This window comes from Miniopterus natalensis, chromosome 21 (assembly GCF_054644295.1).
Source record: "Miniopterus natalensis isolate mMinNat1 chromosome 21, mMinNat1.hap1, whole genome shotgun sequence".
Classification (NCBI taxonomy): Eukaryota; Metazoa; Chordata; class Mammalia; order Chiroptera; family Miniopteridae; genus Miniopterus; species Miniopterus natalensis.
Genome location: NC_142101.1, coordinates 17726839 through 17751913, shown reverse-complemented (window position 1 = coordinate 17751913; position 25075 = coordinate 17726839). Strand labels below are relative to the sequence as shown.

Genomic DNA, 25075 nt, shown 5'->3' with positions numbered 1-25075 from the left:
TCTTGCTGAATGCCAATTTTTGAGCAAAAGAGATGATATTTAAAATGGGAGGAATGGAGCCTGGAGCCCTGGATGGTATTTAAGCTCTGCTTCCCCTATACGTGCACACCAGTCGTTTAATTTGTGAACAGGCTCGGGGACGGTCGGCAGTGACTAACAGGCCATAACCTTGTACTGTAGTGCCTGCAGGCCTTCCTGCCCCGCTCACCTTTTCACGCAAAAGCTGCACTTTCCCGCTTCTCGGGGGCGTGTGCCACCCGCCAGCATCCCTGCTCTTGCTCGTGGGGATACTAGGGGCTGACTGAGGGTGAGATGCCCACAGGCCACCTGCCCAGGGATGCGGCCAGGGCAGGTGGGCCTGGGAGCAGCAGCTGGACACCGGGCCCTGGGTGCTTGGGCTCGCTCTGATTTTCCACTCAGTCTTCTGGGCAGGGGACTGGGACTGCAGATGGGGCTGGGTGGGGGGTGCTGTGGCTCATTGTCAAGATGACTTTGTGGGCGACTTCCCTTACTTCTCCCCAGGTCCTTGCACGGCTGCTGTAAATTACCATAAACGGGATGGTTTAGACAAGAAACGTTTCTTTCTCACATTTCTGGAGGCCAGGAAGTCCCAGGTCAAGGTGCCAGCTAATTCCTGCTTTGCAGGTGGCCGTGGTCTGTCCCCTCACCAGGCAGAGGGGATAAAGGAAGCTCTCACATCTCACAGGCTCCGGTCCATCACTAGGGTTAGGGCCTAATTCCCTCCTGAGGCCTTACCCTCAGAGACCATAAGTTGGGGGTGAGGGTTAATGTAAAATTTAGGGAGACACATACAGTCCATAACACCTTACCTTACAGTTTGATAAAAGTAGTGTCTAAGAAAAAACTAGGAGTGCTTCAGCAGCCTGCTTATTTTTTCAGAACCCTGGGCTAGAAAGAAGAGAATGGCCAGTTTAAGAAAAGTGTTATCTTTTTTTTAAAAGTCCTCTTTTGTTTTTAAGACTTGAAAGGTAAACTGTTTACTGGAGCCCATTAATATTAAAAAAAAGGCCATTTGTTTTTCGCTAAACAATTTACACTTAAATGGCCAAATATCTATTTGCATAGTTGACTTTTGTGTTAATTTTTCCCAACGGGAACTTTAGATATTTCCACACACAAAAACTCTGTTTTAAATGTCTTAAGAATGTACGTTTTGATTAAACCCAGTAGTTTTGATCCTATAATTGAAATCCACTGGGAAAGAATCCCCACCAAGTATATCTTAAATAGTTATATACAATAGTATATAAAGGGGCACTGTAAGACCAATATTTATCAAAACCTTTTCATCTTACTCAAACATAACAGATCACTAAGAGCCTTCGATTTTGTAAGGTGTATTACAACCTTAACATTCTCGCTGCTTTATAGAAATAGACAGTCATTTGAAGTGCACAGACTTTATTTGGTAGTTCTGTCAACTTCTACAATAATACAATTGACCAGCAACAGCTCGAAGAGTGCCCACCTGCATTCCATGTCTAAAATAATTTTTCCAGTATGGTATTTTGCAAGGACAGAAAGTCAAGATTTCACAGTATGGGTGAAACCTGTTTTATCATGAAATAACATTAGTATTTCTTCCATTTCCTGTAGGAAAACAGCTAAATTACATTGTTAGGTATTTTATTTACACTGGAGAGTCGGACGACTCAACAAAGCATCAGTGAGTTTCTCAACAGACCTAGGACCACCCCCACCCTGGGCCCTTCAGGGTCCTGCCCTTTAAAATGACACTTGTTATGAATCAAAATTATATACTTTTAAGCACCAGCTTGACAATTTGAAGTTTTCTTTCAGTTTTATAAGACTCCTGCTTTGAAAGGCAAAGTGAATGTAAAGTTGTGCCTGTAATGAAATAAATCACTAGCCTGGATGCTTTTTATTTCAACAGTCGCAATGTTTTATGACTACATTCACTCCTTTGAATGAAATTTGCTTATAGGCTTGAAACAAAGTATTTTTGTCTTGAAAAACTCCCTTAAAAAATGAACCATTTTTAGAACAGTAAAATTGTATTTTTCATTGTGTTTAAATATGCAACTTGGTCCGTAGAGATGTTACATAAAGTCCAGCTTCTTGGATAATTTGTTATACAAAACAATAAAAAACCCTCAAACTACCACAAAATAGTATTGATGTTAGGTCACATTTTATGTTACACTGCAGTGTCCCAGATTATCCTGTTAATGGTACTTCAACTACTAGAGTCAGGTTTTAAAACTTAATAAATTCCCATTCGTTAAATAGGAGTGAAAGCTCCATCAGACACTTGGAGTTCTGTACTTCAGAAGCACTCACACGATTAAGGCATCACTTAATGAGCAGACTCTGGGAAGAACTATGCTGTGCTGGAGAGCTAGTCCGTCATGTTGTAAGGCAGCCAAATGGATTGTGTTTTTCACTTTAAGGCTCTTGCCTACTCGAATTTTATTCTATGCAGGCATTAGTCTGTGTAATTTAAATATTCCTCCAGTGGTCAATCATGGAAATCAAAGCCTTTCTATAAAGCTAAAGCACATTTAGAACGAGGCAATGCCTCTCCTCCAACCAATTAAAAAATGCTTTCATGTATCTCATCCCTTTGGACGATGTTTTCCTCATAAGAAGCTGGCAAGGATGGAAATAAAACTCAAATGCACTTTAGAAGTTGTCTGGTCACACTGTACCAAATAGTCTGTATTTAGAATAGTGGAAAACATTTTTTCTTGGCTATTTATCAAATGTATAACATTTAAAAATTTAACTTGGCTGGTATGGATTCTAAACAGTTTACATTGCAAATGAAGCCTAACAAGTAATTTAAACAGAAGTTCCCATTCAGTGTTTGTACTGATACAATATCCACCAGTTGTGTGGCGATGGTATATAAAATACCAAGCCTTTAGCCTGTCACTACCCTTAGTAACCCAAGTGTTCATTAAATGAAACCAGCAGCAGCATAACTGGCTTATTTTTTGTGTGCAAGCCGATTCTGAGAACTTCTAAAAGAACTAGAAGTACTGAAATGTATTTTTAAGTTAAATATTACCATGTACTCGTAATGTTAATATGATGCACGGTGGTGCTGAAGAGAAGCAGAGGGAAAATCGCTTTAAGTTCAGAAACAGCTTTCGTGTTTTCATTGTATTTACAAAATTCATTCTCACTGAAAATTATCACAATTTTAGTAACAGTTTTGTAATGTAACTACTCTAGTTTATGCTTCTTTCTACCAATTTCCAATATAATTTGGTATTTTCAGGGTTTAGGGAAATGTGCCATTTATTACAATTTTATTCAAACAGTATGCTTAATTAACTCAATTAGTTTTCGGACTTGGAATGTATTTCTTCTTTCTCTTGACCAGAGAATAGTGACTTCTTAGTCAATACTCACCCTCACTGTGAAAATTTTTCTTCTACATTTCCCCCCACTCAGGAGCATTTTTAAAAAGTATCGAGCCCATTAAGCTATTTCCCTAGAATATTGTATCTTTCAAAATACATATCCTATTAAGTTCTAATTTGTATTGTATGCCCTCCTAAACTTTTATAGACATTATTGATTTTCCTAAGATCTAAGCATCAGATGTTACTTTGTAAAAATAGCAAAACTGAATGACATAGGTTAAACTGGGCTCTAGAGTCAGTTAGATAAATGGAGTTTCCAGAGGGGTGACACTGAATTCCACTCGCTAGCATCTGCCTCAACAATATACCTATAAAAGTTACTAAATAAAATATGAATGTTAATTAATGGAATTTCCAAGAAATGTCACCTAACAAGGGTAGGATTTCATAAGTTTTTGTTTTACTAATCACTATTACGTCCTGAAAATATTTACATATTTTCTAGGAATAAAGTTTATTAATTTTTCTTAGTTTTTAAAAGTGACATTTCCCTAAATACTCATGTAGAAGTAACCCAAAAGTAGCTTAGAGAATAAAATTTCTTTATCACTCAAGTACATTTTATTCAGTGAGGTAAGTTTCAGAACCATATTATATAGCAACGTGGGTTACTTAAACATTGTGCATGAGGATTACTATGAACTACAAAACTATACGCTCACAACTTGTTTTTCTACTCCTATGGCAACCATGTATATACATTATTTTCTAATACCTAAAAGTTAAAAGTCTTGAATAATTCCATTTTCAACCCTACTCTTGTGAGTCAGTGTTTTCCCATTTCGTGGGGATATGAAAAGGAAATTTCTAGATCTAATGCTCCAAAGCCACCCTTTCTCAGACCCTGGCTCCCTAACCTAAACTTAAAAAAAAAAAATCAAAAAATCACCTTTTTATATTTCTCCGGTTTTTTCCAGCTCTAAAATTCCAGGATTTGAAAATAAAGTTATGGTCTGTGGTGGCTCCTTTTAGTGTGCCCCCCCCTTCTATGTTAAATGGCACCCTAATCCATTTAATTCAGCTTACCTACATACTTCAAAGAGGTCACATCTGATCCTACTTCTCTGACGGGTTTAATGTCGACTCATGAATATACCTATCTGAAAACACTGTAGGATAGTACATAACTGAAGAAAACACACTTTTATACTGTATTTCATTTCAATTAGGAGTAAAGTTACATCATATTATGACTTTTAAGTTGAGAAGATCTCGACTTTACTTAAAGAATTCCAGAACTATAACATAATTGTTAGGTTCTTTAAACTTCAAATTTAATCAGAACGTAAAAGTGAAGATGTTAAGTCCAAAGTCTGCCAGGGGATTAAAGACAAAATGACATTAGAAGCAATGTTACTTTTTGGGTGTGGGGGGGTGCTACTAGTCTTGCTGACTAAAAAATCTAAGATAAATCACAACATATCTACACTGCTATGAGTTGCGTCAAAGTCTACATCCCAGCGCTATTATTACTATGTCAAATAAGTGTAAAAGGAACATTTTCTTGTCACTCCCAGAGCCCAAATTTCCCATGAAACAGAAGACATTATTTACATAAACTCTTCCGCCACTGAAGCCACCCTAACCCCCGAAACGGAAAACCTCTAAACCCCAAGCATGAGAAAGGCTACAATTTACAGTTTCTAGTCTGCCTTTTTACATAAGCGATGAGATTTATAAAAACCCCCATAAAGCCTCCATTACTATTTAGAGAATGCATAAAAGCTGAAGTTTTATGTTGAAGGTGTCGGTAACCATGACGTAAGAGACATTACTGGCATTGAAACAGGTTAAACCTCTCCACAAAGGGGTATTATTTGCTCAAAAAAATAATGCACTTTAGCGTAATGAAAGGAAGTTTAATATACACAAACAAAATAGAAAAAAATACTCTTACAGACTAGTTAGTGGTACATGCTACTCAGAAGTTGCCTTTCAGACCTGAAAGACCTAGCCAGCCTGCTTTACCGTATTTTACTTTCACTCTATCAAAAAAGAACGTTTTGTCGCAATGAAACAAAGAAATAGGCCACTGACGTGTTTACAACTGGAAACACCTAGGACCCATGTACAGTTGGCTAAAACAGTTAAAAGTAATTAGAATACTGACTTTACGCTAGTCAGATTGTAGTTGAGATTCTGTCATACTTTCAGATTCTAGTGGGGGAGGCAGATGCTTGAGACACTTTAGGTTTTCATTTAAGGGCATGGAAAAAAGAAAGAGGAAACTGTCAGGCCCTCAACTCCCAGCAATAAAATTCACCGAAACAGACTTTCTCAGGTGACAAAACTTTATAGTCCCCTCCCAGGGGTTTCCTTTCTATGCTGTTTCCGGTTAATGGCAATAATTCCACAAGTGTAAATAAAACATAAGAGACAAAACATCTTTTTTACTGAGTAAGAAAGCTGCTATTTATGTGATCTTAGAAAACTCTTCACGAGATTTGTAAAACTCACAATTTAATCAACTGCCTTGGTTTTCGCTTTGCCACCTAGCTATAAACGTTGACAGCTGAGTTTTATAGGCCATCACAGTTACGTGGTCCAGTGCATTTCAGAATAGATGGACATTATCAACGCTGTCCTTTCCCAATAAAAACATTTAAGAAAACTTGAAGCACTTCTCCAACAAGTGACATGATATGGAACTACTTATAAATTTGGCTCTTCTTTTAAATAACAATGTGATTATTTAGCAAAGCAAACCTGTAACTACTTTACAGTCTATGGATAGGAGGTTCTCTATCAGAGGGAGCTACAGTGTATTCCGAAGCTGCTTCCCAGGAGCTAGTTTAGTGGACAAAGAACTTTGGGCTTATTTTCCCTTCCTTTTTTTTTTTTTTTTTTTGGTAAGGTAAACTTTCCATTATACACACACTATGCCATCATTTTATCACCATTCGTTCACTGGATTAAGATTAGCTGGGAAGTAGCTACTGTTTTCAGTGAGATCACTAATGGCAATGGATTGCCTGAGTCGTGCTGGTGCTTATGATTGGTTAGATCACATCCAATGTGAAATTTCGAATTACATCCAGAGCTCCAGTGTCAAAGCCACACACATCCAACATGCCTCTGTCATCTGGGTCTGCAATGGTGAAGCCACTCGATGTCATTCCACAGACAATCAATTTAGCTGGGACGCTCATTTTCTGTACGAAAAGATAAAAATACATTAGAGAAAGCAAAAGCAAATAACTTCAAATATTGAAACACTTTGAATTTTATCACAACCTTTCATTACAAAGTTCTTTTTTTCTTTCTCTACATAAAATATGTCAATCTTTCAGAGCTAGACTGTGGTCTTCAGAAGACTACAAAATAAAATTTTGTAAACAACCTGCCTGAAATTCCTGCTTCTCTGATCTGTATTACTTGCTCTGTGGGCCACAGAATACATTCCTGAGCAGCCTAGGACTCTGTACTTATCAAACCTGTCATGATGTTCAGGGGCATTAGATATTTTTACCAACATATCAAACAAGGGCAGTTTAGTGTGGGGGTGGAATAAATATAGGAAGATATTCCCCCAAGATTAACTTTGCTACACATAATATACGCGTCACATGTAAGAACCTGTTCTCTATGGTAGTGACTTGTCAAAACAGCTGTTTTTGAGAAACACCCATGTAACTTAAACTGTAGCTTACAGCTTTGCTTTAATTTTATGTAGCCCTTTAACAAAATTCACAAATGAAACTTTTAATTTTCCAAGGAACACACTGAATCATTAAAAAATTTACAGTTAAGGTAAAATAAATGGTCTGATTATTGTAAAAAAATACCACTTATAAATTGGAACTGGTGGAAATATATGTGTAGCCCATATGTTCTTATTTCAAGTACTGCTGAGTTCATTACTGGTGCTGTACACCTTCAGTATCTTCTTTTTGGGAAAACATAGTGAATGTTTGAGGTCTGAGTCTAATTTGGAGCAAGAGAGAGTATCAATTTGCTTTACCTTTCGATACTGCCTCAGAGCAATGGCAGGGTGGACACCCCCAGCAAAGGTCTCGTTGTCTGTGAACACAATGAAGACATCAGCAGCGGTGTTTGTCTTCTGAGCCCAGATCATCGGAAGAGAGCAATCAGTTCCACCTGCTGGGATCTAACTCAGAACAAAAAAGAATCAGACTAAAAGACAGTTTCCATAATGATACATCTGAAATAATAAAATAAAGTACTATTTTTTATATTATCATTGTGTTTAGAGCCAATCCTTAGGCCTTCCCAAAGCCTGTAGAGATATTTTATTTTACGCTCATGAGAAAATTGAGATAAAACAACTTGTTCTCAGAGATTTATTAATGTCAGGTATGACATAAATAACACAATTTTTACACAATATACATTAAATAAACTTAATAAAATAGTTTTTTACCTGATTCATAGCCATTAAAACCTGTTGTAAAGTCATATCTCTAGTTACTGGACATCGTACCATTTCATCAGAAAACGCAACTATGTGAGAATCTTTTTCTGTTCGTGCGACAACCTGAAAAATTCAATGGTAGTAATTTTCAGCAGATTTGGGAGAAATAAATACAGTACCTGAAGTCCACTAAACTTCATCTTTAAAAGAAACACACTGTGATACCTATTTTACTTCTAAACTTAGTGTTTTGGAACCACACAGCAGCAGCAGGATAGTTTTCCAAGTACTTTCACAAACGCTTACAAAAAAGCTGCTTTTCACAACAATCCTGTGAAGCAATTAGTGTGTTTTCTTCTCATTTCATTAAATAGGAATAAAGCCAGAGGAGAAGTTAAGCAGTTCGTCTATGAGGCACTTCACAGCTGCCCAGTGACAGGCAGGCTGAAACTAGTCTCCTGACTACTGCTGTCGTTCCTGACCTTTGAATTTCCATATTCATCAGTAATTTCTCTAAACATTGTCTATGTCCTCAAAGCATTTGACTTTTAGTTGTAAAATTAAAATTTCTATCGAATGTTCTTTAGATGTGCTTTTTCAATACACCTATAACACAGTCTATACCTAAGCATAAAGTATATGTAATTATACGTACTCTTGAGTACATATACATATAATTTACTTAAAACTTTGCTTGCTTTTAATTATTTTTGATATGGAACAATACTTAATAGGCCAAATTCACAAAAACAAGTGGAAACCTAATTCCTGATCCCATCTAAGTCTATAGTTTTGCCCACAGTAAACATTTCCTTAGGGTGGCAGAGGTAAACTGCCTCAGGTGCTCTCACCATGCACATCGCTGCGGCGACTGTGCTGGCATTGAGGACACTGCCCAAAACTCGTTGGTCCATAGAAGCACTGACATCCACAGCCAGCACAAAACGCTTTCGAGTTGGCTCAACTGTCTAAAGAGAAAACAATCATTAAAATCAATCACAGAAATTTTTAGTACATTAAGTTTCTAACAAATCATACTAACTTATCCCCTTCATTTGAAAAATTCTCTCAGATAAAAGGCCTCATTTTTGATTTACCAATTGAAAATTAATTAAAAACGCTTAGCTTTGATTTAACTATGTACGGTGCCAGGTGGATACTTGAAATATTGGGAGGCACACTTTGTAAAGTATATAATTTTCTAACCACTATGCTGTACATCTGGAATTAACAAAAACTAATATTGAATTAAAAAAAGAAAAAAATTGAATGTAAAACTATAATTGAAATATTAATTAAAAAATGCTTAGCTTCTACTAGAAGTAAAACTAAGGAAATAAGATAGCCTATTTAATTTTATTTAAAGTTACCATCTCTCTGTTTTTAACAAGTTTTCCTCATGAAGTAAACTAGGTATTTCTATCAAGAAACCTTTATTGAGCCCTGGCTGGTGTGGCTCAGTGCTAGAGCGTCGGCCCAAGGAGTGAAAGGTTACGGGCTCAATTCCCAGTCAAGGGCACGTACCTCGGTTGCAGGCTTAATCCCCAGCCCCAGTTAAACTATTAATATCTTTAAAATGTGTTTTTACACAAGATACCAAGTCCTACCCTAATTGGGTCATTTGTTTAATACAAAATCAAACCATCACCTTAAATGTTTTGTAAAAAGCGGCATCCAAAGCTTTCAAAATTTCCTCATCAGGACGCCACTTCAACTTTCCTCGGAGCCCGTGACCTGCTCTGTAAGTCTCTAACGCGATCAAAACATGGAACGGGTGTATGCGAGCCTAGAAACAAGACAGAGTAAGCTTACAATTCAAATGGAAACTGCGATGTGCCTCCGATAACGTATTTCACAGAGCAAAGAGGAAAGTGATGGCACGTAAATTTTAGATTCAGAGTCAAAATGCAACTTGGTCTGACAAGTCTCGGTCCCTGAAATACATGACGGCGGCATTTCCAAAATCTAGGAGCCAGCCTTTTCAACCAGCAGTAGCTAACAAAGGGATGCTTACCTTTTTTAACAGTTTGTCATTCCGTAGTTTTTCACACACCAAAGACACTTCTGAATTTCCTGGTTCAAGCACTGAGTTGGCTGTCATCTTCCCCAGGTTCCTTAGCAATGCGGCCAGAGGCATTTCCCGTAGCAAAGCCTTCCACACCTATGGCCACAACATGGGCAGAAACAGGAAGGCATGGATCAGTGTAACACACTTGGGCCAACAGTAACATTAACAACATATCCTCTAAGGCTTTCTTTGGGGGTTCAGAGCACTTTCTAAATAAAAATTTGTGCAAATTGGCCAAAGGTTTACCAAATAGACTAACTTGTTCTTAACACATTCTGAATGCAACACCGGGGCATCGTGCTAGGTGTTTTTCTTACAAAGAATTAAAGAGTACAGGGACCCATAGTTTATCTTTTTAATACATACCATAAATCACTGTTTACCCACATGCTGTAACATATTACACTTTACTTACCTCTCTAGACTTTAAGTGATTTGTCAGAAGCTGTTCCCTAACCAACCTGTGCTCTTCTATCAGGTGAGTCACTTCCAGCTCATCCTTTGTGCGCTTCACCTTTTCCACAGCCTCCAGGTACTTTAACAACTTTTCCGTCTCCGCAGAAAGTGCTTTTTCCTTATACAATTCCTGGACCTCTTTCCAGCCCTTTGTAATATATTTGGTGACAATAGTGAGTCCTTTAACAAAATAAAGAATTGAAAAGGCAGGTAGGGTTAGTAAGTAAAAGACAGCATGTGTTTCTGTGAAAGCATCAGGTGAAAGGCATAAAAAAGTAGATACCCAGGAGCAAACTGCTTGAATCACGATGCTGTTTTCCGTGATGTCACACACATTTAAAGAGTCAATTAATCTCGCTTATTCCATAGTTGCTATAATATGAAACTTTGGAGGATAAAACTCCTGTTTTCATTTCATTATAGAGCTGTATTTCTGGAAACACCAGCATTAGAAACTTCGGCAGACAGGCCTAGACTTAGGTCCATAACCTCAGAACACTTCTCAAATGTACTGATCTATCTCAATTAATTTCACACTCAATTGTCCCTTTTAGTTGATGATTATGGGTGTATGAATAGTACAGATAAGTGGAATTGGCAGGCAGGTAGGTACTTTTTAATTTTTTAATAGCTGAGAAAGTATTAGAGGCCAAATACTAAAATAAGGAATAATGTTCCCTACTACAAAGTAATGGGCAGAACTGAGAGCTGCACCCATCTGAGTGGCTGTCTTCAACTTTCACTTCTGGTGTAAAAAAATGTCAAATTTTGGGGCATGTCCATTTTTGTGGAAGTTTGCATTTTAAATTATTCTTGACCAAAAGTTATTATTTCCTTCTAAGGACTAAGTAATTATTGTAGACATAGAAAAGTTGGCCCAAGTTACGTCCCCTGGCTGACTGCTTGGAGACTATCTTGAACTGTTAAGTTCAGAGGACTGTGTCAGGTAGCCTTAGGGTTCCATGGAATGTATGTCCTAAGAAGGCAGGGAGGGGAAAAAATGAGAAGGGGCCACAGAGCTGGGCTGCCACCTACTGGTTAGGAGCAGTTTGGATCACTACAACTTAAACACATCCAGGCTTCTTTTCATAGACCATAACCACTTGGATGAGCATTCCAGTTAGCATGGTGACATTTTAAGCTGTAAATCTGTCATTTGATCCTTGGTTATTAATGTCTGGATTGCCTATGGTAGGTGTTTAATTCCAGCTGGCATTAAACGTATTTGAATTGTTTTGAGAACGGAAGGATCTTTCTAGAAAATATTACACAACTGTTATCAAATACATTTGTGATTTGTTGGATATCTGTGCACCCGCCCAAGATGTTATGCTTACCTTCGCTGGAGGGTTTGAGATGTGACAATCTTAACAGATCTTTGTGAGACCAGCCATTCCTTTGTTTGTACTTTGTAACTGCCAGAGCAAGGGCCATGCCGCCCTTTCCATTGTACCAGTCTGCTATAGCCTTCCGGAGGGCGCGGCCCCATATGCCACATTTCATGCTTTCCTTCAGATCTTTCTTAAACTGTATAAAAGTGAAGAGATGTGTAGGAATGCGACAAACTTCAGCCACAGCTTTAAATGCCGCTTGCTTTGTGCTTATGTCGGAGCACTGGGAACAAATGGCCAACGCAAAGAGTATAGGCTCCTGCCTGGCGGTTCTGCCTTCTTGACTAAATGCTTTGATTTCCTGTATCACCTCACATCCTCTGCCATCTTCAATCAATCTAATCAAAGCTTCGGCATTTTCAAGGCCCAACTTCTGCTCTTTGATATAGTAAGTCCCACCCTCAGAACCAAAACACAAGAACCGGTGTAGGCGATTCATATCCGTGACTTGCCATACATATCCATCTTCAGAATTCACTACCTGCTTCTCATTCAGGGGTTGCATTTGGTTTAGTGAGTCCTCCATTTTTCTATCTTTTAGGAAACCTATCAAAAAGCAAAATGTTACTTGCCACATTGACACAGTAAAATTATAAAAAGGTAAACATTTACTAATCTATGCTTATTGAAATCTTCCATGAAATCTTTTTTGATATAGAAGTATTTTTTAAGCTCAGTGAGTGATGCTGTGATAATCAGAAGCCACAACTAAGAAGTCACTTTTTTCAGTTATAGTTTGTTGCCTCAGAGAATTTGTAGGCAGCTCAGCATGGGGTCTGAAGTTCCCAGACTGAGAATCAGGTGGGTACAGGAAGGGCAGTTACATCAGCTGACCCTAAGGAGATCTTAGGACCTTTATTCCCTGAATAACTTGGTAGACATTTTTGGTTGCTTAACCCACATCCATTCCTCCCCCACCCTCACCCCCGAATAATCGAGTGTTGTAAATCCAGATTAAAAAAACGTTAATTCTTCTGTGGGTTGGCTGACCTCTCCAGTACTCTTAAAGCACGCCACCCCAAAGAATTTCACACAGCTGAAGGTGTAAAAAACTTCTCTAAGGTAAAATTTTTGGAAGAAATTAAACAAATCTCAATATTAAAAACATGGCCACAACTTAAAAACTAGTTGTGGATATTTTAACACTGCCTACTCTTTCTTAATTGCTTAATTTTGAATGCGCAGGCAGTGAATGCCAGTAACACACAATATGCAACCACACTTCTGCTCCCCAGCCACTAGAACTAGGACAACACAGACGTAGTCATGGCATCTTCTAACAATACCGGTAACACGTTATTCCTACCGATGCCTACGTTTCCCTTAAACATGAATTCTTCCCCATCTCTCACCACCTGTTAGCTGAAAACGCCACCTTTCACCCCGCAGGTCAAACAAGTCTGCAGCTTATCCCTTTCAGATAAGGTCAGAGCTGACTCTCGTCCATGAAAACCACAGCTTAGCAGAAACAATACTGCAAAACCTGGGGCCACACACTCGGAGGACTGCATCACTCAGATGGCCAAAGGCATGAGTGGACTGCGCCGAGCGTGCCATCCGACTGGCGGGCTGTGGTGTAGGCCTAGTATTGCCAGACTGATCCTCTCATTTTTCCTCCAAGACCCAGGAACCTGGATTTTTATACAAACTCTTAGAATCAAATGTTAACAACAAAATTAAAGAAAATTTAACCCCCCCTTTCTGGTTATTTCTAGGTTGCGTCAAGGTCTAACTTTCCAGTCTGGTGTTTCCTCAATAGGCACCATGTTAAGTTGGGTTTCAAATACATGTTAGTTTTGATGCACTTATTTAGCACAGAAAACACTTTCGAGTTCACAGCAGTATTACCAATTAAAACCCCACAAACGACTGCCCACAGCTTGGGCTCTGATGACACTCATCCGTCCCTAAGGCTGTAACGGTGGACCCTGTGCCTTACACATTCCCCACTGGAGTCCCATTCGCAGGGCAGGGCAGGCTCCTAGCGACAAACCTCAACAGAGTTCCGAAATTTAAAAAAAAAAAAAAAAAAATCTAACACTTGATACACATTTTGGCTTCTGTTCCACATTATACCCGTGCTTGTTTTCATATGAAAGCTGTTCTGTTGCTTCTATCAGTGAAATTTACCGTGATTACTTCGCTCCCTGTCACTCCACGGCGCAGGTCACCTGTTTGATTAGCGAGGGATCGGACTTTTATGCACTAAAACGTGTTTTTTTGTTTGTTTTTTCTTTTTCCTGGAAGCTAAGGGCCCTTCTTGGAACTCAGGAGGTTTAAGAAATTATGCACAAAGATAGTTAAAAGTTTTTCTCCAACCCCAGCCGACATTCAGTGTTCTTTCGTACGGTCGGGTATTATAGAGTCACGCACTTTACCCAGGGCCCCCCAGAACCACACACAGCTGCACGGATAAAACAAGCCCTTGAGACGAACACCCCGCGGGGCCCGTGGAGCGAGAGCGGCCTCGTGAAAATGGCCCCTTGGGGGTAACTGATGGCCGAGCCGTGGGGCCGTTACAGGTGCTGTTAGACGAGCACCGCGCGTCTCTGCGCCCCGCTTTCCTCGGAGGCGCCCCTCCTCTGGGCCCCCGCTCCCCACAAAGACCCTCCTTCCCGAACCCGGGTCCGGAAAAGGCCTCCCGGCAGAGGCCGCGGGGAGCGGGGGGCGGGGGCGGAAGGCGGGCCCTCGGCGGGGGCCGCCAGGCTCGCAAGGCCCGCCCCCGGCCCGGCCCGGCCGAGCGAGGAGGGCCCACCGCAGGGCCGCGTCCGCCCGGGGCCTGGGCGGGGCGGGGCGCGGACGACGACGGCTCGGCCTGGGCCGCGGCTGCGGGAGGGGCCCTGGAGGGCCGGCCGGAGCCGCTCGCCCCGCGGCCGCCCGGACCGCACAAAGGGCCCCGCCGGCCTCCCGCCGGCTCCTCACCTGGGCTGGGCGGCCGGCGCTCCGACCGGGAGAGCGCTGCGCGGCGCGGGGAGCGAGGAGACGCGGCGGCCGCTCGGGCGAAGGCTGCTCGACTGCACGCCGCCGCCGGGGCCTCCAGCTCCGGCTCCCAGAGTGGCCCCGCCCCCTCGCCTGCCCGCCCTCGCTCCGGATTGGCGAGAGTCCCGGATGTGGCCTCCTCCGGCGACCGGAAGCACCGCCTCTTCCAGTTCCGGCGCGGCCCCGGAGGAGCGTCGCCGGCTCCTGGGTGGCTAGAGCGTCCTCCCGCGCTCCGAGGCGCTGCGGGCGCGGCGCCCGGGGGCTGTCGGGAAGTAGGCGGGGTGACGTGGGGTGGACGAGCTCCGCGGCGGGTTGGCCGGGGTCGGTGGCGGCGGCAGCAGCGGCGGCAGCGGGTGCCGGTGGCGGCGGCGCGTGGCCGGGGCCATGACGGGCAATGCCGGGGAGTGGTGCCTCATGGAGAGCGACCCCGGGGTCTTCACCGAGCTCATTAAAGGATTCGGTGAGAGCCAGGGACCGTCCTGGGCCCGGGAGGTCACGGAGGAGGCCCGAGCTGGGCACGGGGGGTTCCCTGCGGCCACCGCCGCCCCGCGTGGAAAAGCAGGCGGCTGCGGGGACCCGGAGGGACCCGGGGAGGGGAGACGCCGCGCCCCGCCCGGTGCAGCCGGGTTTCCGCAGCGACTTTGAGCCGCTGCACGAGGGCAGGGGCCGTGCGCGCCGGCGCCGCCGCCGCCGCCTCGGGGTCCGGCCCCCGCTCCCCGCGGGATTGCAGCGGGCGCCACCTTCCCCGCCCCCCAGTCCCCCAGCCCCAACCTTTCCCCGCCCCGCCGCGCGCTCCCACCCCGGGCAGGTGCGCCCAGGTGCCCGTCTCAGGCCGCGCGTCCCGCAGGAGAAGCCGGGGTGCCTTCCCGGGGGTGGGGTGCCCGAGGCCGCAGCCGCGCGGGGGGGAACCCGAGGCGCCAGTCACCCTGAGCAGGACGCCGGGGGTGCGGGCAGCTCTGCGGGCGCCGCACGGGCCCCTCGGGCCGCCGCTGCCCCGCCCGCCCGGCTCCCGGGGAGGCGCGTTTCCTCGAGCCGGGCTCGCGGCTGGGGGCCCCCCGCTTGCCTCGTGGCTTCCCCCCGGCTCTGCTCCTCGCCTTCCGCCCTAAATAACCAACACATTTCACTTCTTACCCTTTTCCTGTCCCTCTTGTTCCCAGCCTCTTTTTTGGGGGGGTGGAGGGGCAGTAAGTTTATTGTTATCCTTTACATTTAATTCTAGCTATTATGTTAAAGCTTGTACTCGGGGTAAACGTGAAACGTTGGGGCTGATACTGGCTGTTGTGCATAGCTGGGCATTTGGAGTGTCACTGATCCGGTGTATATAGATAGGTCCCCTACCATATGTCAGGCACACTGGTAGGGTTGGGGTTTTTTTAATGCGCATGAACCGTGACTGCTGTGTGAAGAACTGACAAACCATAATGGGGTGTATTGATTGCTGCCTTAAAGTATGGACAAAATGTAGCAACACAGGCAGAGGGAAAATGAAACAGCAGTGATGTTACAGTGAGTGGCTTAGGGAACAGCGAGCAAAGTGACTGAAACAATGTAACAGCTGGAGGAGTCCTGGCCTCCCCAGCTGAAAAGTAAACAGGTCAGGTTGTATGCTCTGTTCTGTCGTTTGTATTGCCGTGTAGTCTCTGGGGACTTCACTGTCAAAGATCCTTGAATGCTGAAATGACATTTTTATAACTAAGAAAAGTTTACTTACTGTGTGTAGTATGCAGGGTAGATTGAGAAACTAGAAATCTTTTAAAATGGTCAAAGCCTGAGGTGACCGGCACGACGTAAAGTATGGGTTAGAGAGGAGGAGGTACAGTAATCAATTTTGCCGTATCTGAACCCACAGGACTGCAGACAGGATGTAGGGAGAAAGGTGAAATGGACTCCATGGTTTCTAGCCTGGGTGGCTGCAGGAGTACAAGAGAACGGGCTTGACGGAGCAGGAAATGGGCTCAGTGTTGGACACACACTGAGTTGAGACGTCTGCAGGGAATGACCCAGATCAGAAAGAAGAGATGATACTACAGACTCTATAGATATTAAAAGGGGGGAAGTAAGGGGATATTGTAAACATCTTTACAATATCAACAAATTTGACAAATGAAATATACAAATTCCTTTCAAGACACATGTTACCAAAGCTCAGTCGAGAAAAATAATCAGTATAACCTTATATTTACTAAAGAAATTAAAATGGTAATTTTAAATCTTTTCACAGAGACAACTCCAGCCAAAATAGTTTCACTGGTAAATTCTATCAAATATTTAAGGAGTAAGCCATGCCAATTCTACACAAACGTTCCCCAAGAAATTGGAGAGCAAGGAATACTTCCTAACTTACTCTGAGAGGGCCAGCACTATCCTAACACCCAAACCTGACGACATTACGAGATAAGGAAACTATGAGACCTATATCCATTATCAGTATAGATGCAAAAATTGTAAAAATTTAGCAAACCCAATCCAATACTATATTAAATGGGCAACATATCCTGACTGAGTAGGGTTTATCCTAGGAATTCAGAGCAGAGGTGGAGCCGCGTGTCAGTGAAAGTAAACTCCTGAAACTTAAGTTGTAAAGGCATTATACTCCCATTGTTAATAATCAGAAAACAGGAAAGGATGTGGTATTTTACTGTGAACTTGATCAATTTTACTATTTTAATTTCTCATATCTTATTGTCCCAAATGTGCTTTCTTTTTTAGTTAATATTTAATGGTGAAGGAGAAAAAAGAGTTGTGTATTTTGCTTTCTGAAGAAGTAATTTTTCATTTCAGGTTGCCGAGGAGCCCAAGTGGAAGAAATATGGAGTTTAGAGCCTGAGAATTTTGAAAAATTAAAGTGAGTATAGTTTTAGTTGTGTTAAAAATTGTCTACATTTAAGCAGACTCCCATCCATTTATTTTACTTGGACAACTCTGGGCTGAATCCATGGTCTCCAAGTTTTCTCTCAATCCTGAGAGAGAGGAGTTGTTGTTATTTTATAACCAAGAACCTAAGCCTTCCAGGTAAGTAGCTTGCAAGGGATTTGAAAGTAAGCCCCTGCAGTTCCACGTCAATAAAGTAATTGATTGGTTTATTGTTTACAACATTCATTCTTAGATCATGGATTAGAACATGGGACACGTTTTAGCATATAAGACATGAGTCGGGGTCTGTCCACAAAAACATATTTAATAATGTATATTACCACTAACTCAGACTTGTCTATACATCATCCCATTGCTTCTGGGGTGGCTGCGTCCAGATTCCAAGTGTAGGTGCCAGGAAGTACCTTCCTCTTCCCTTGTCCTTCCGAGTAGAACCACCCGAGCCCTCCCCACCGCCCGCCTCCATGTCCCCAAGCGCTGACCCTGTGTTGCAAAGGGAGGGCCAGGGGAGTTCTCACTGGTGGGAGAGTTCTTGGGATGGAGGCCTGTTGGCTCTTCACAGGGACAGTGGGGGCCATTGGATATGGCTCCTGTTTTCATAGAAGGGGATAGTGTGCTCCCCCCCCCATCCGCAGTCACTTTAGGTGGAATAAGAGACCTGTTTTGGCTGAGTGGTCAGGGATGGTTTATTAAAGATGGGACTTGGAACTGTCTTTAGAGGATGGGAGAGATTTTTGCTTCATGGAAGGCAGTTGTGGAAGAGACTGGAGAGGATCGTAGGGGGTCGAGTTGACGTTTCCTGGGCAACAGCAGGAAAGTGGTGGCCTCCTCGCCTAGGAGACGGCAGCTTCCATTCGCACTGTGGTGCGAGGCTGTTCGCGCATCTGAGGATTGTACGAAGCGACTCCCTGTATTTTGTGATGCACACGCTGCCAACCTTCATCTGCAAACTCGCCCAGTGAGCTGGGTCCTGTGTGTTGGAATTCAGTCTCCCTCAGCAGCAGCTTCTAGTTTCGCTTTGTTCTTTCTTCTCTAAGTGAAGTGATGTAAGGTAGAAATGAGTAATCCGCAGATTTGAGAATAAGCCTTTCATTATAATTCTATCCTAAGTGATGTAATTTTTAAGTTTTATTAGCCTGTCTTCGGTAACATTCTAGCAACTGAATAGCAGTACAATCTTTAAAAAGAAAATTCTAGCCCAGCTGGCGTGGCTCAGCGGTTGAGCACCGACCTCGGATCCAGGAGATCGAGGTTCGATGCCGTCAGGGCACCTGCCTGGGCTTTGGGCTCGATCCCCAGTAGGGGGCGAGCAGGAGGCAGCCGATCAATGACTCTCTCATCATTGATGTTTCTATCTCCCTTCCTCTCTCTGAAATTGATAAACAATTTTTAAAAAAATTGCATGTACGTTATTTGCACTGTTTGTTACACGGTCGGGTAGAGTTAGTGTGCTGGCCGTGGTACAGGAAGGGCAGGGCGTGCTGTCACTGATCTGCATTTTATCCCATAGGCCAGTTCACGGGTTGATTTTTCTTTTCAAGTGGCAGCCAGGGGAGGAACCGGCAGGCTCTGTGGTTCAGGACTCCAGACTCGACACGATCTTTTTTGCCAAGCAGGTATGGCCCCTGGGTACCCGAGAGCCTTGAGAGCCATCTCTCTTACAAACAGGAAGGACTCTGTCCCCGCTGTGTGGTTACCCTAACTGGGTGGGTGTCGGCACTGTCACGAGTCCATGTAATTAATGTGGTTTACTGGAATCTTCAAGCCCAGAACTGCAGAGCGTACCTGAAACGTTTATGATGACAATTAAATGCTCTATTATGTTCATGCTAAGACTATAGGAAATAACATTGGGAAACTACTAACTTTGTGTTTTGGGGGGCACTGTTTCCAGTTGAAAGCTGCTTTTTTCCTCTAACACCTTGATGACATCTTCGCCCCGTCTTACAGGTGATTAATAATGCGTGTGCGACCCAGGCCATCGTGAGTGTGCTGTTGAACTGTACCCACCAGGACGTCCACTTAGGAGAGACGTTGTCAGAGTTTAAAGAATTTTCACAAAGCTTTGATGCGGCCGTGAGTAGTCTTCTTATTCCTAAAACGCCCTTTTTGTGACAGTTCTTACTTTAATGGGTGACTTCTAAAAATATTTTCAGATGAAAGGTCTGGCGCTGAGCAACTCGGACGTGATCCGGCAGGTGCACAACAGCTTCGCCAGGTGAGGGACCTGTGCTGAGGGACCCCGCCTGCTGCTTTCTCTGCTTGCTTGTCTCTCACCGTGTCTCCTTCACCGCAGACAGCAGATGTTTGAATTTGATGCGAAGACGTCGGCCAAAGAAGAAGATGCGTTTCACTTTGTCAGTTATGTCCCCGTGAACGGGAGACTCTACGAACTGGATGGATTACGAGAAGGACCCATTGACTTAGGTAACTGGTGCCCCTTCCTGCTGCTTCACTCTTGACCAGGGAAGACGCCGGGGAGGCACCTCTGCTTCAGCCTCCGTGCTGCAGAGGCTGGAGGGGAAGGGGACGACGCGGGCAGTCTCGGGACGGCCCTAAGCCCTTCAGCGCTTCATTCAGTTAACAGACAGGAAGGACGCGTCGACCGCCTCTGCGTCACCAGGGAAATAAGAACGGAACGTGGGGCGGTGAACACAATACATTGTGCAGATGATGTTATAGAATTGTACCCCTGAAACCTGTGTAATTTTGTTAACCAAAGGCAGCCCCAATAAATTCGAGTAAAAAGTAAGAACTGAAGCTGAACATGGTTAAGCCAAGAGGATTTTCAGTATTCTGAATTTCCTAAATTATTTATGAAAAGAGATGGCTTTGGGCCAGAGTTTGGAGGTGCGCCGGTGCTGGTTCTCCCTGGTGGAAGTGCGTTTTCGTTTCCCTAGGCGTGTGCGGTCAGGACGACTGGGTGAGCGCCGTGAGGCCGGTCATCGAGAAGAGGATGCACAAGTAAGCCCTCCGCTCGCCTCGCGCGCGGGGTCGGGTGGCCTCAGCTGCTTTCCAAACTTTCATTACATTTTTATTTTAGCAAAATTACCAAGTATCTGTCTACCTTTGATTACGTGAGTGTGTTCAGGGAATCTACTCTGGGAAGTCTCTAGATTCTGCCGTCTACATAGGAGTTAAGCTCAGATTTCTGTTAAGTGAGGTATTTTGTAGAGTTTTGTTTTGAGCATCTGTGTTTTAATTAAATTAAACTTGGACTTCCTAGAGAATTATGGGGTAATCACAGATTATCTTAATTGTAATAGTGTTACAGTTTCCTTATTGCATTATAAACTTTCATTTTTTTAGGTACAGTGAAGGTGAAATTCGATTTAACTTAATGGCCATCGTGTCCGACAGAAAAATGATATATGAGCAGAAGATAGCAGAGTTGCAGAGGCAGCTTGCTGAGGTTCGCGGCCGTGTTTTAACGTACAAAGTTCTAATTTAGTTATCTTCTCAGAAAGTATTTACTTTTCCCTCCCTCTTCTGTCTTTCCTTCCTCTCCTTTCCTTTCTTCTTTCAAACTTAGACTGAACCCAGTGTCCTGAGCGGTGGTTAGAACACGCTCGGGACTCAGGCTGCCTGGCTCCAGCTCCTGGCTTTCCTGCCTGGTGGATGCGTGAATTTGAGTGCATTTCTTTGTGCCTCGGTTTCTTAAGTAAAATAGTATTTACCTTATAAGGTTGTTGTGAAGATTAACTGAAATAATATGTGTAAACCACTTTAAACAGTGACTGACAAGCAGTATGTGCTAAATAAGTGTTAGCAATTAGTTGCTTACTGTCCTCTAATTAAGAAGTCAGACTGCAAGCCAGGATCAGTTGGGTAGATCCAGATTCACATATAACCTTCCCTAGTCTTTACGATGGATTATCCTGTGGTAAGTAGGGTTGGACAAGAACATTAGTAACAGGCACAAAGACCTTTCACATTCCTTTGGGCACATTTTCTTAAGAGTATATTTAGGTGAATTGGCAGCTGGCTGGAAGGGTAGAGCAGCGACGTGTTAACAGCGTAGGCTGTTTTTAGGTGAACGTTGGTAGGAGTGTAGACTAGAGACGGAAGGTTCCCCTCGGCTTTCTCCTTTACGGGTGCCTTCATTGGGCTCGTGTCCTGTTCCCGTATTAAGGGTAAAATTTGAAAGGCATTGTACCCTGTTTATCACTTGAGAACATCTTGACCTAAGCCTCAGTTTTTAGGGTGTTACGTGTCGTCTTTTCCCAAGGAGGAGCCCATGGATACCGACCAGGGTGGTATGCTGAGTGCCATTCAGTCAGAGGTCGCCAAGAACCAGATGCTCATTGAAGAGGAAGTACAGAAATTAAAACGATACAAGGTGCTTCTCAGAGTTTGTTCCTTTACTGTTTCAGGGCAGAGCGGTAGGTTCCGACAGGAAGGCACATGGGACGCTTGGCCCTTTTCCGCCCTTATTTTTAAGTGTTATTATGGACAGATCTTTAACCTATTTGGTGTTTCACTTGCCTGCAGTTAGTGCTGATGCTCAGGTTATCCCCCTTTTGGCCAGTAGGAGCCACTGCAAGCTGTCTCCTGAGTCCTGACCTGGCTCCCCAGCCTGGTAGCTTCTGTCCTGGAGGACAGGTGTTCGGGTGGATCCCGGTGTGGGGTGTGCAGGAGGCAGGTGTTTGGGTGGATCCCGGTGTGGGGCGTGCAGGAGGAAGCCGATTATGTTTCACACTCATGTTGATGTTACTCCTGCCCTCTCCCTTCCAGAGTCCACAGGGTCATAGCTCAGGTTGTGCTATATTAGAATGAAATGTAAAACGTTTTCCTTTCTTTAAAAACCCAGATTTTAATGTAAATCATTGAAAGAATGATTTTTATTATTTAATTCAGCAAAAATTTGAATTATCACAGAATTTAGAACTAGAATGGCCATTGACGGGCAGGGTGGGGTGGGAGATGTAGCCAAGACTAGGAAGTAGGTTTTCTTGTCCCGAAGCTGGCATTCCCTTCACTGACGGGAAGCTAGCACGTTTAGTGAAACGCTCCAAGACACTCTCAGTGGGAACAGAATCTCGTTATCTCTGATTTTTCTTTTGAGAATGGAGGGTTTTCCCCATTTCTGTTTCAAGTTGTATGCAAAATTGAAATGTCAGAAACTTACCGGAAATGCAAAGCTAGTGAGGTTTGATGTTTGTTTTATTACCAGATTGAAAATATCAGGAGGAAGCATAACTACCTGCCCTTCATTATGGAATTGTTGAAGACGCTAGCAGAACATCAGCAGTTAATACCGCTGGTCGAAAAGGTAAGGCTTTTACTGCTGGGCTTCAACTGAGCATTAAATGTAAAAATTACCGCAGACGAATGCTAAACCCTCTCTGTGATACACATTTTTCTATTCATGTATCTCAGTGTTTTCAAGTTACGAAAGTCCAAGGCAGGAAACTGATTTTTAAAGTTTTAGATTCACAGTTGGGGTCTCGTGATTCTCAAAGTTGCTCAGTTAACAGAGCATCCGGCTGTGTGTCCTCTGTATGAAACTGAGAACGCTCCCCATTAAAAATAACTGAAACAATGTAGACTGTTGTGCTGCACCAGGGGGTATGTGCTACATCAGATTTTTGTGTAGATACATATTAAGGAGCAGACAAATGTTAGGAAAATTTTAAATGTGTGTTTCGATTCTAAATTGTTCTGTGAATAAATACTTTTGTGCACATTAGGAAGACGACAAGTCTGGTTTGGTTTTACTGACAGTATAATTCCAGAGGTTTGTTGTTTTGTTTTTAAAAGCATAGTTAGAGAACCATAGCTTTTCAGATCTTGCACCAGAACAGCAATTCCGCAGCTCCCCCTGTGGACACAGGGTGGCAGTCTGTGAACGCGTGTGGACGGAGCAGGCAAACTGACTATCTAATTGTCCAGGAGTAGTTGCAAGTCTCCAGTTATGAAAGATAATGCTCTAGAAATCTCACAGACAATACGTTACAGGCCTTTTAGCTTAAGAGTCCCCTCTTAGGCACATTTTATTTTAATGTGCTCTAAAACAGAGCTTTCAAGATTTTGTAATATACTATCTTTAATTTCTAGGCAAAAGAAAAACAGAATGCCAAGAAAGCACAGGAGACCAAATGAAGAGGGTGCTGTGGTGTGCGCACTTCTGCTTCTGCGCTTGTTTCCATGGAAACCACTGAGTCCGAGGAGCGTGGAGCAGCACCCTGACTGCCTCAGTGCACATCGGGCAGTAGCCCCGTCTGTCTTGTCTTTACTGCATGGATTCATAAACGCTCCCTACCTGCATCGTGTGCATGTAGTGCCTGTTAAATAAAGGTGATGTCAAGAGCACTCGCCCATATCCCATTATTTGACATTGGATCTGAGACCTGTGATTCCTGCACATACAGCTACTGTAATGAACCTAGAAAACGCACAGAGGATATTCTGTACCTGTAATTGTCACTAATCCTTTGTTGTAGCTCAGTTAAATGCTTAAAATTTATAAATGTCAGACCTTGATTAAACTGGATCTCTTGTTCTCATCATTAATGGAAAAAAAAAAATCAGTATTTCTGTCTTTGATATCTAAATATTTTGAGGATTTTAAAACTGAATTTTATCTTCTATATCAATTATTTGGAAAAGTATGATTTTAATGCAGATTATCTGAAAAGGGCAATAGGACAGTTTCTAGTGATTTCATTGCTGCCAGTAGAAAAAAGTAATAAACATCCCAATTTTATTTTCGCAAACTCTCTTTAAGTGTGTGGGGTTTTTTATTTGTGTGTGTAAAACTGTTTTGGGAAGGTGTCCTGTTTTCAAAGCAAAATTTCAGGTGAGGAACAAAGTGTAAATTTTAGAGACTTGTGGTGGCACAATCAGCTGGGCAACATTTTTTCAAGCTGTTAAGCTGTAATTTTGTAAAATACTGGAGGTTTGACAACGAAGGGTATCCGCGGTTTTAAACAAAGGGGTGATGGTGATGGTGAAGGATCCTTATGTGCCAACTTGAACAAAACCAGTCCAGCCCAGTAGTTCCCAAGAGCCATGTATGGTTTGCCCACAATAAAAATTACCCTACCCCCATTGTTTGGGAGTTGCTTTGTTTTCATTTTATAAAAATAACTTTATTCGTGCTCCTGATCTTTTCCAAGTTAAACTTAAAAGAATTTTATAAAACTTTTGTGATCTACTTTTTGGGGCACATTTCTGAAATTGATACACGACTTTCTAACATTTTATTATGGAAAAGTTTAAACGCATATAGGGAAAGTGTGTGCCTGTCTTCTAGCTTTACACACATGAATTTTTTTTTAATATGTTCTTACTGATTTTAGAGAGGAAGGGAGAGGGGGAGAGAAAGAAACATGGATGAGAGAGCGTCACAGATCGGCTGCCTCCTGCATGACCCCCTGGGGATCGAGCCCACAACCAGGCACGTGCCCTGAAAAGAAGGCTGTTCCATTCTGTTTCGTGCCTTTTAAATGAGCTGATTCCCAGGGATATACTCCGTTATTATAAACAAACAACAGTCGCCAACAGCAGGGCGCGGGCTCCT

General features: G+C 43.1%; 2 protein-coding genes across 4 annotated transcripts; one reads left to right on the top strand and one right to left on the bottom strand.

Annotated features, from left to right (window-relative positions):
• Positions 1 to 4662: 4662 nt before the first annotated feature.
• RO60 (Ro60, Y RNA binding protein) lies at positions 4663 to 14641 on the bottom strand. 2 transcript variants are annotated; one of them, XM_087828959.1, is made up of 9 exons: positions 14623 to 14641; positions 11647 to 12246; positions 10269 to 10489; positions 9800 to 9946; positions 9434 to 9571; positions 8637 to 8753; positions 7795 to 7908; positions 7375 to 7521; positions 4663 to 6565 (listed from the first exon to the last, which is right to left on the bottom strand). In XM_087828959.1, exons 2-9 carry the CDS (start codon positions 12224 to 12226, stop codon positions 6413 to 6415), a joined length of 1617 nt encoding a protein of 538 aa, XP_087685085.1. In that variant the 5' UTR covers positions 12227 to 12246; positions 14623 to 14641; the 3' UTR covers positions 4663 to 6412. The 2 variants fall into 2 exon arrangements, with proteins under 2 accessions (XP_087685085.1, XP_016076696.2); XM_016221210.2 differs by lacking the exon at positions 14623 to 14641 and having other exon boundaries at positions 11647 to 12535.
• Positions 14642 to 15029: 388 nt separating this feature from the next.
• On the top strand, positions 15030 to 24274 carry UCHL5 (ubiquitin C-terminal hydrolase L5). Of its 2 annotated transcripts, none has more exons than XM_087829066.1 (11): positions 15030 to 15139; positions 17461 to 17524; positions 19064 to 19169; positions 19504 to 19629; positions 19710 to 19771; positions 19850 to 19980; positions 20454 to 20517; positions 20863 to 20965; positions 21785 to 21892; positions 22727 to 22825; positions 23611 to 24274. In XM_087829066.1, the coding sequence occupies exons 1-11, from the start codon at positions 15064 to 15066 to the stop codon at positions 23653 to 23655; spliced, it is 984 nt and encodes a 327-aa protein (XP_087685192.1). In that variant the 5' UTR covers positions 15030 to 15063; the 3' UTR covers positions 23656 to 24274. The 2 variants fall into 2 exon arrangements, with proteins under 2 accessions (XP_087685192.1, XP_087685191.1); XM_087829065.1 differs by having other exon boundaries at positions 21782 to 21892.
• The last annotated feature ends 801 nt before the right edge of the window (positions 24275 to 25075 follow it).

Bases quoted from the DNA above. Each gene is read 5' to 3' on its own strand.
- UCHL5 (XM_087829065.1), top strand. From the start codon at position 15,064: ATGACGGGCAATGCCGGGGAGTGGTGCCTCATGGAGAGCGACCCCGGG. The intron at 19,772-19,849 runs GTGAGGGACCTG...CCTTCACCGCAG, and splicing joins GTGCACAACAGCTTCGCCAG to ACAGCAGATGTTTGAATTTG. The intron at 21,893-22,726 runs GTGCTTCTCAGA...TTTTATTACCAG, and splicing joins AGAAATTAAAACGATACAAG to ATTGAAAATATCAGGAGGAA.
- RO60 (XM_016221210.2), bottom strand. From the start codon at position 12,277: ATGTGGCAAGTAACATTTTGCTTTTTGATAGGTTTCCTAAAAGATAGA. The intron at 9,572-9,799 runs GTAAGCATCCCT...TCTTGTTTCTAG, and splicing joins ATGACAAACTGTTAAAAAAG to GCTCGCATACACCCGTTCCA. The intron at 8,754-9,433 runs GTGATGGTTTGA...TTTTCTCTTTAG, and splicing joins CTTTTTACAAAACATTTAAG to ACAGTTGAGCCAACTCGAAA.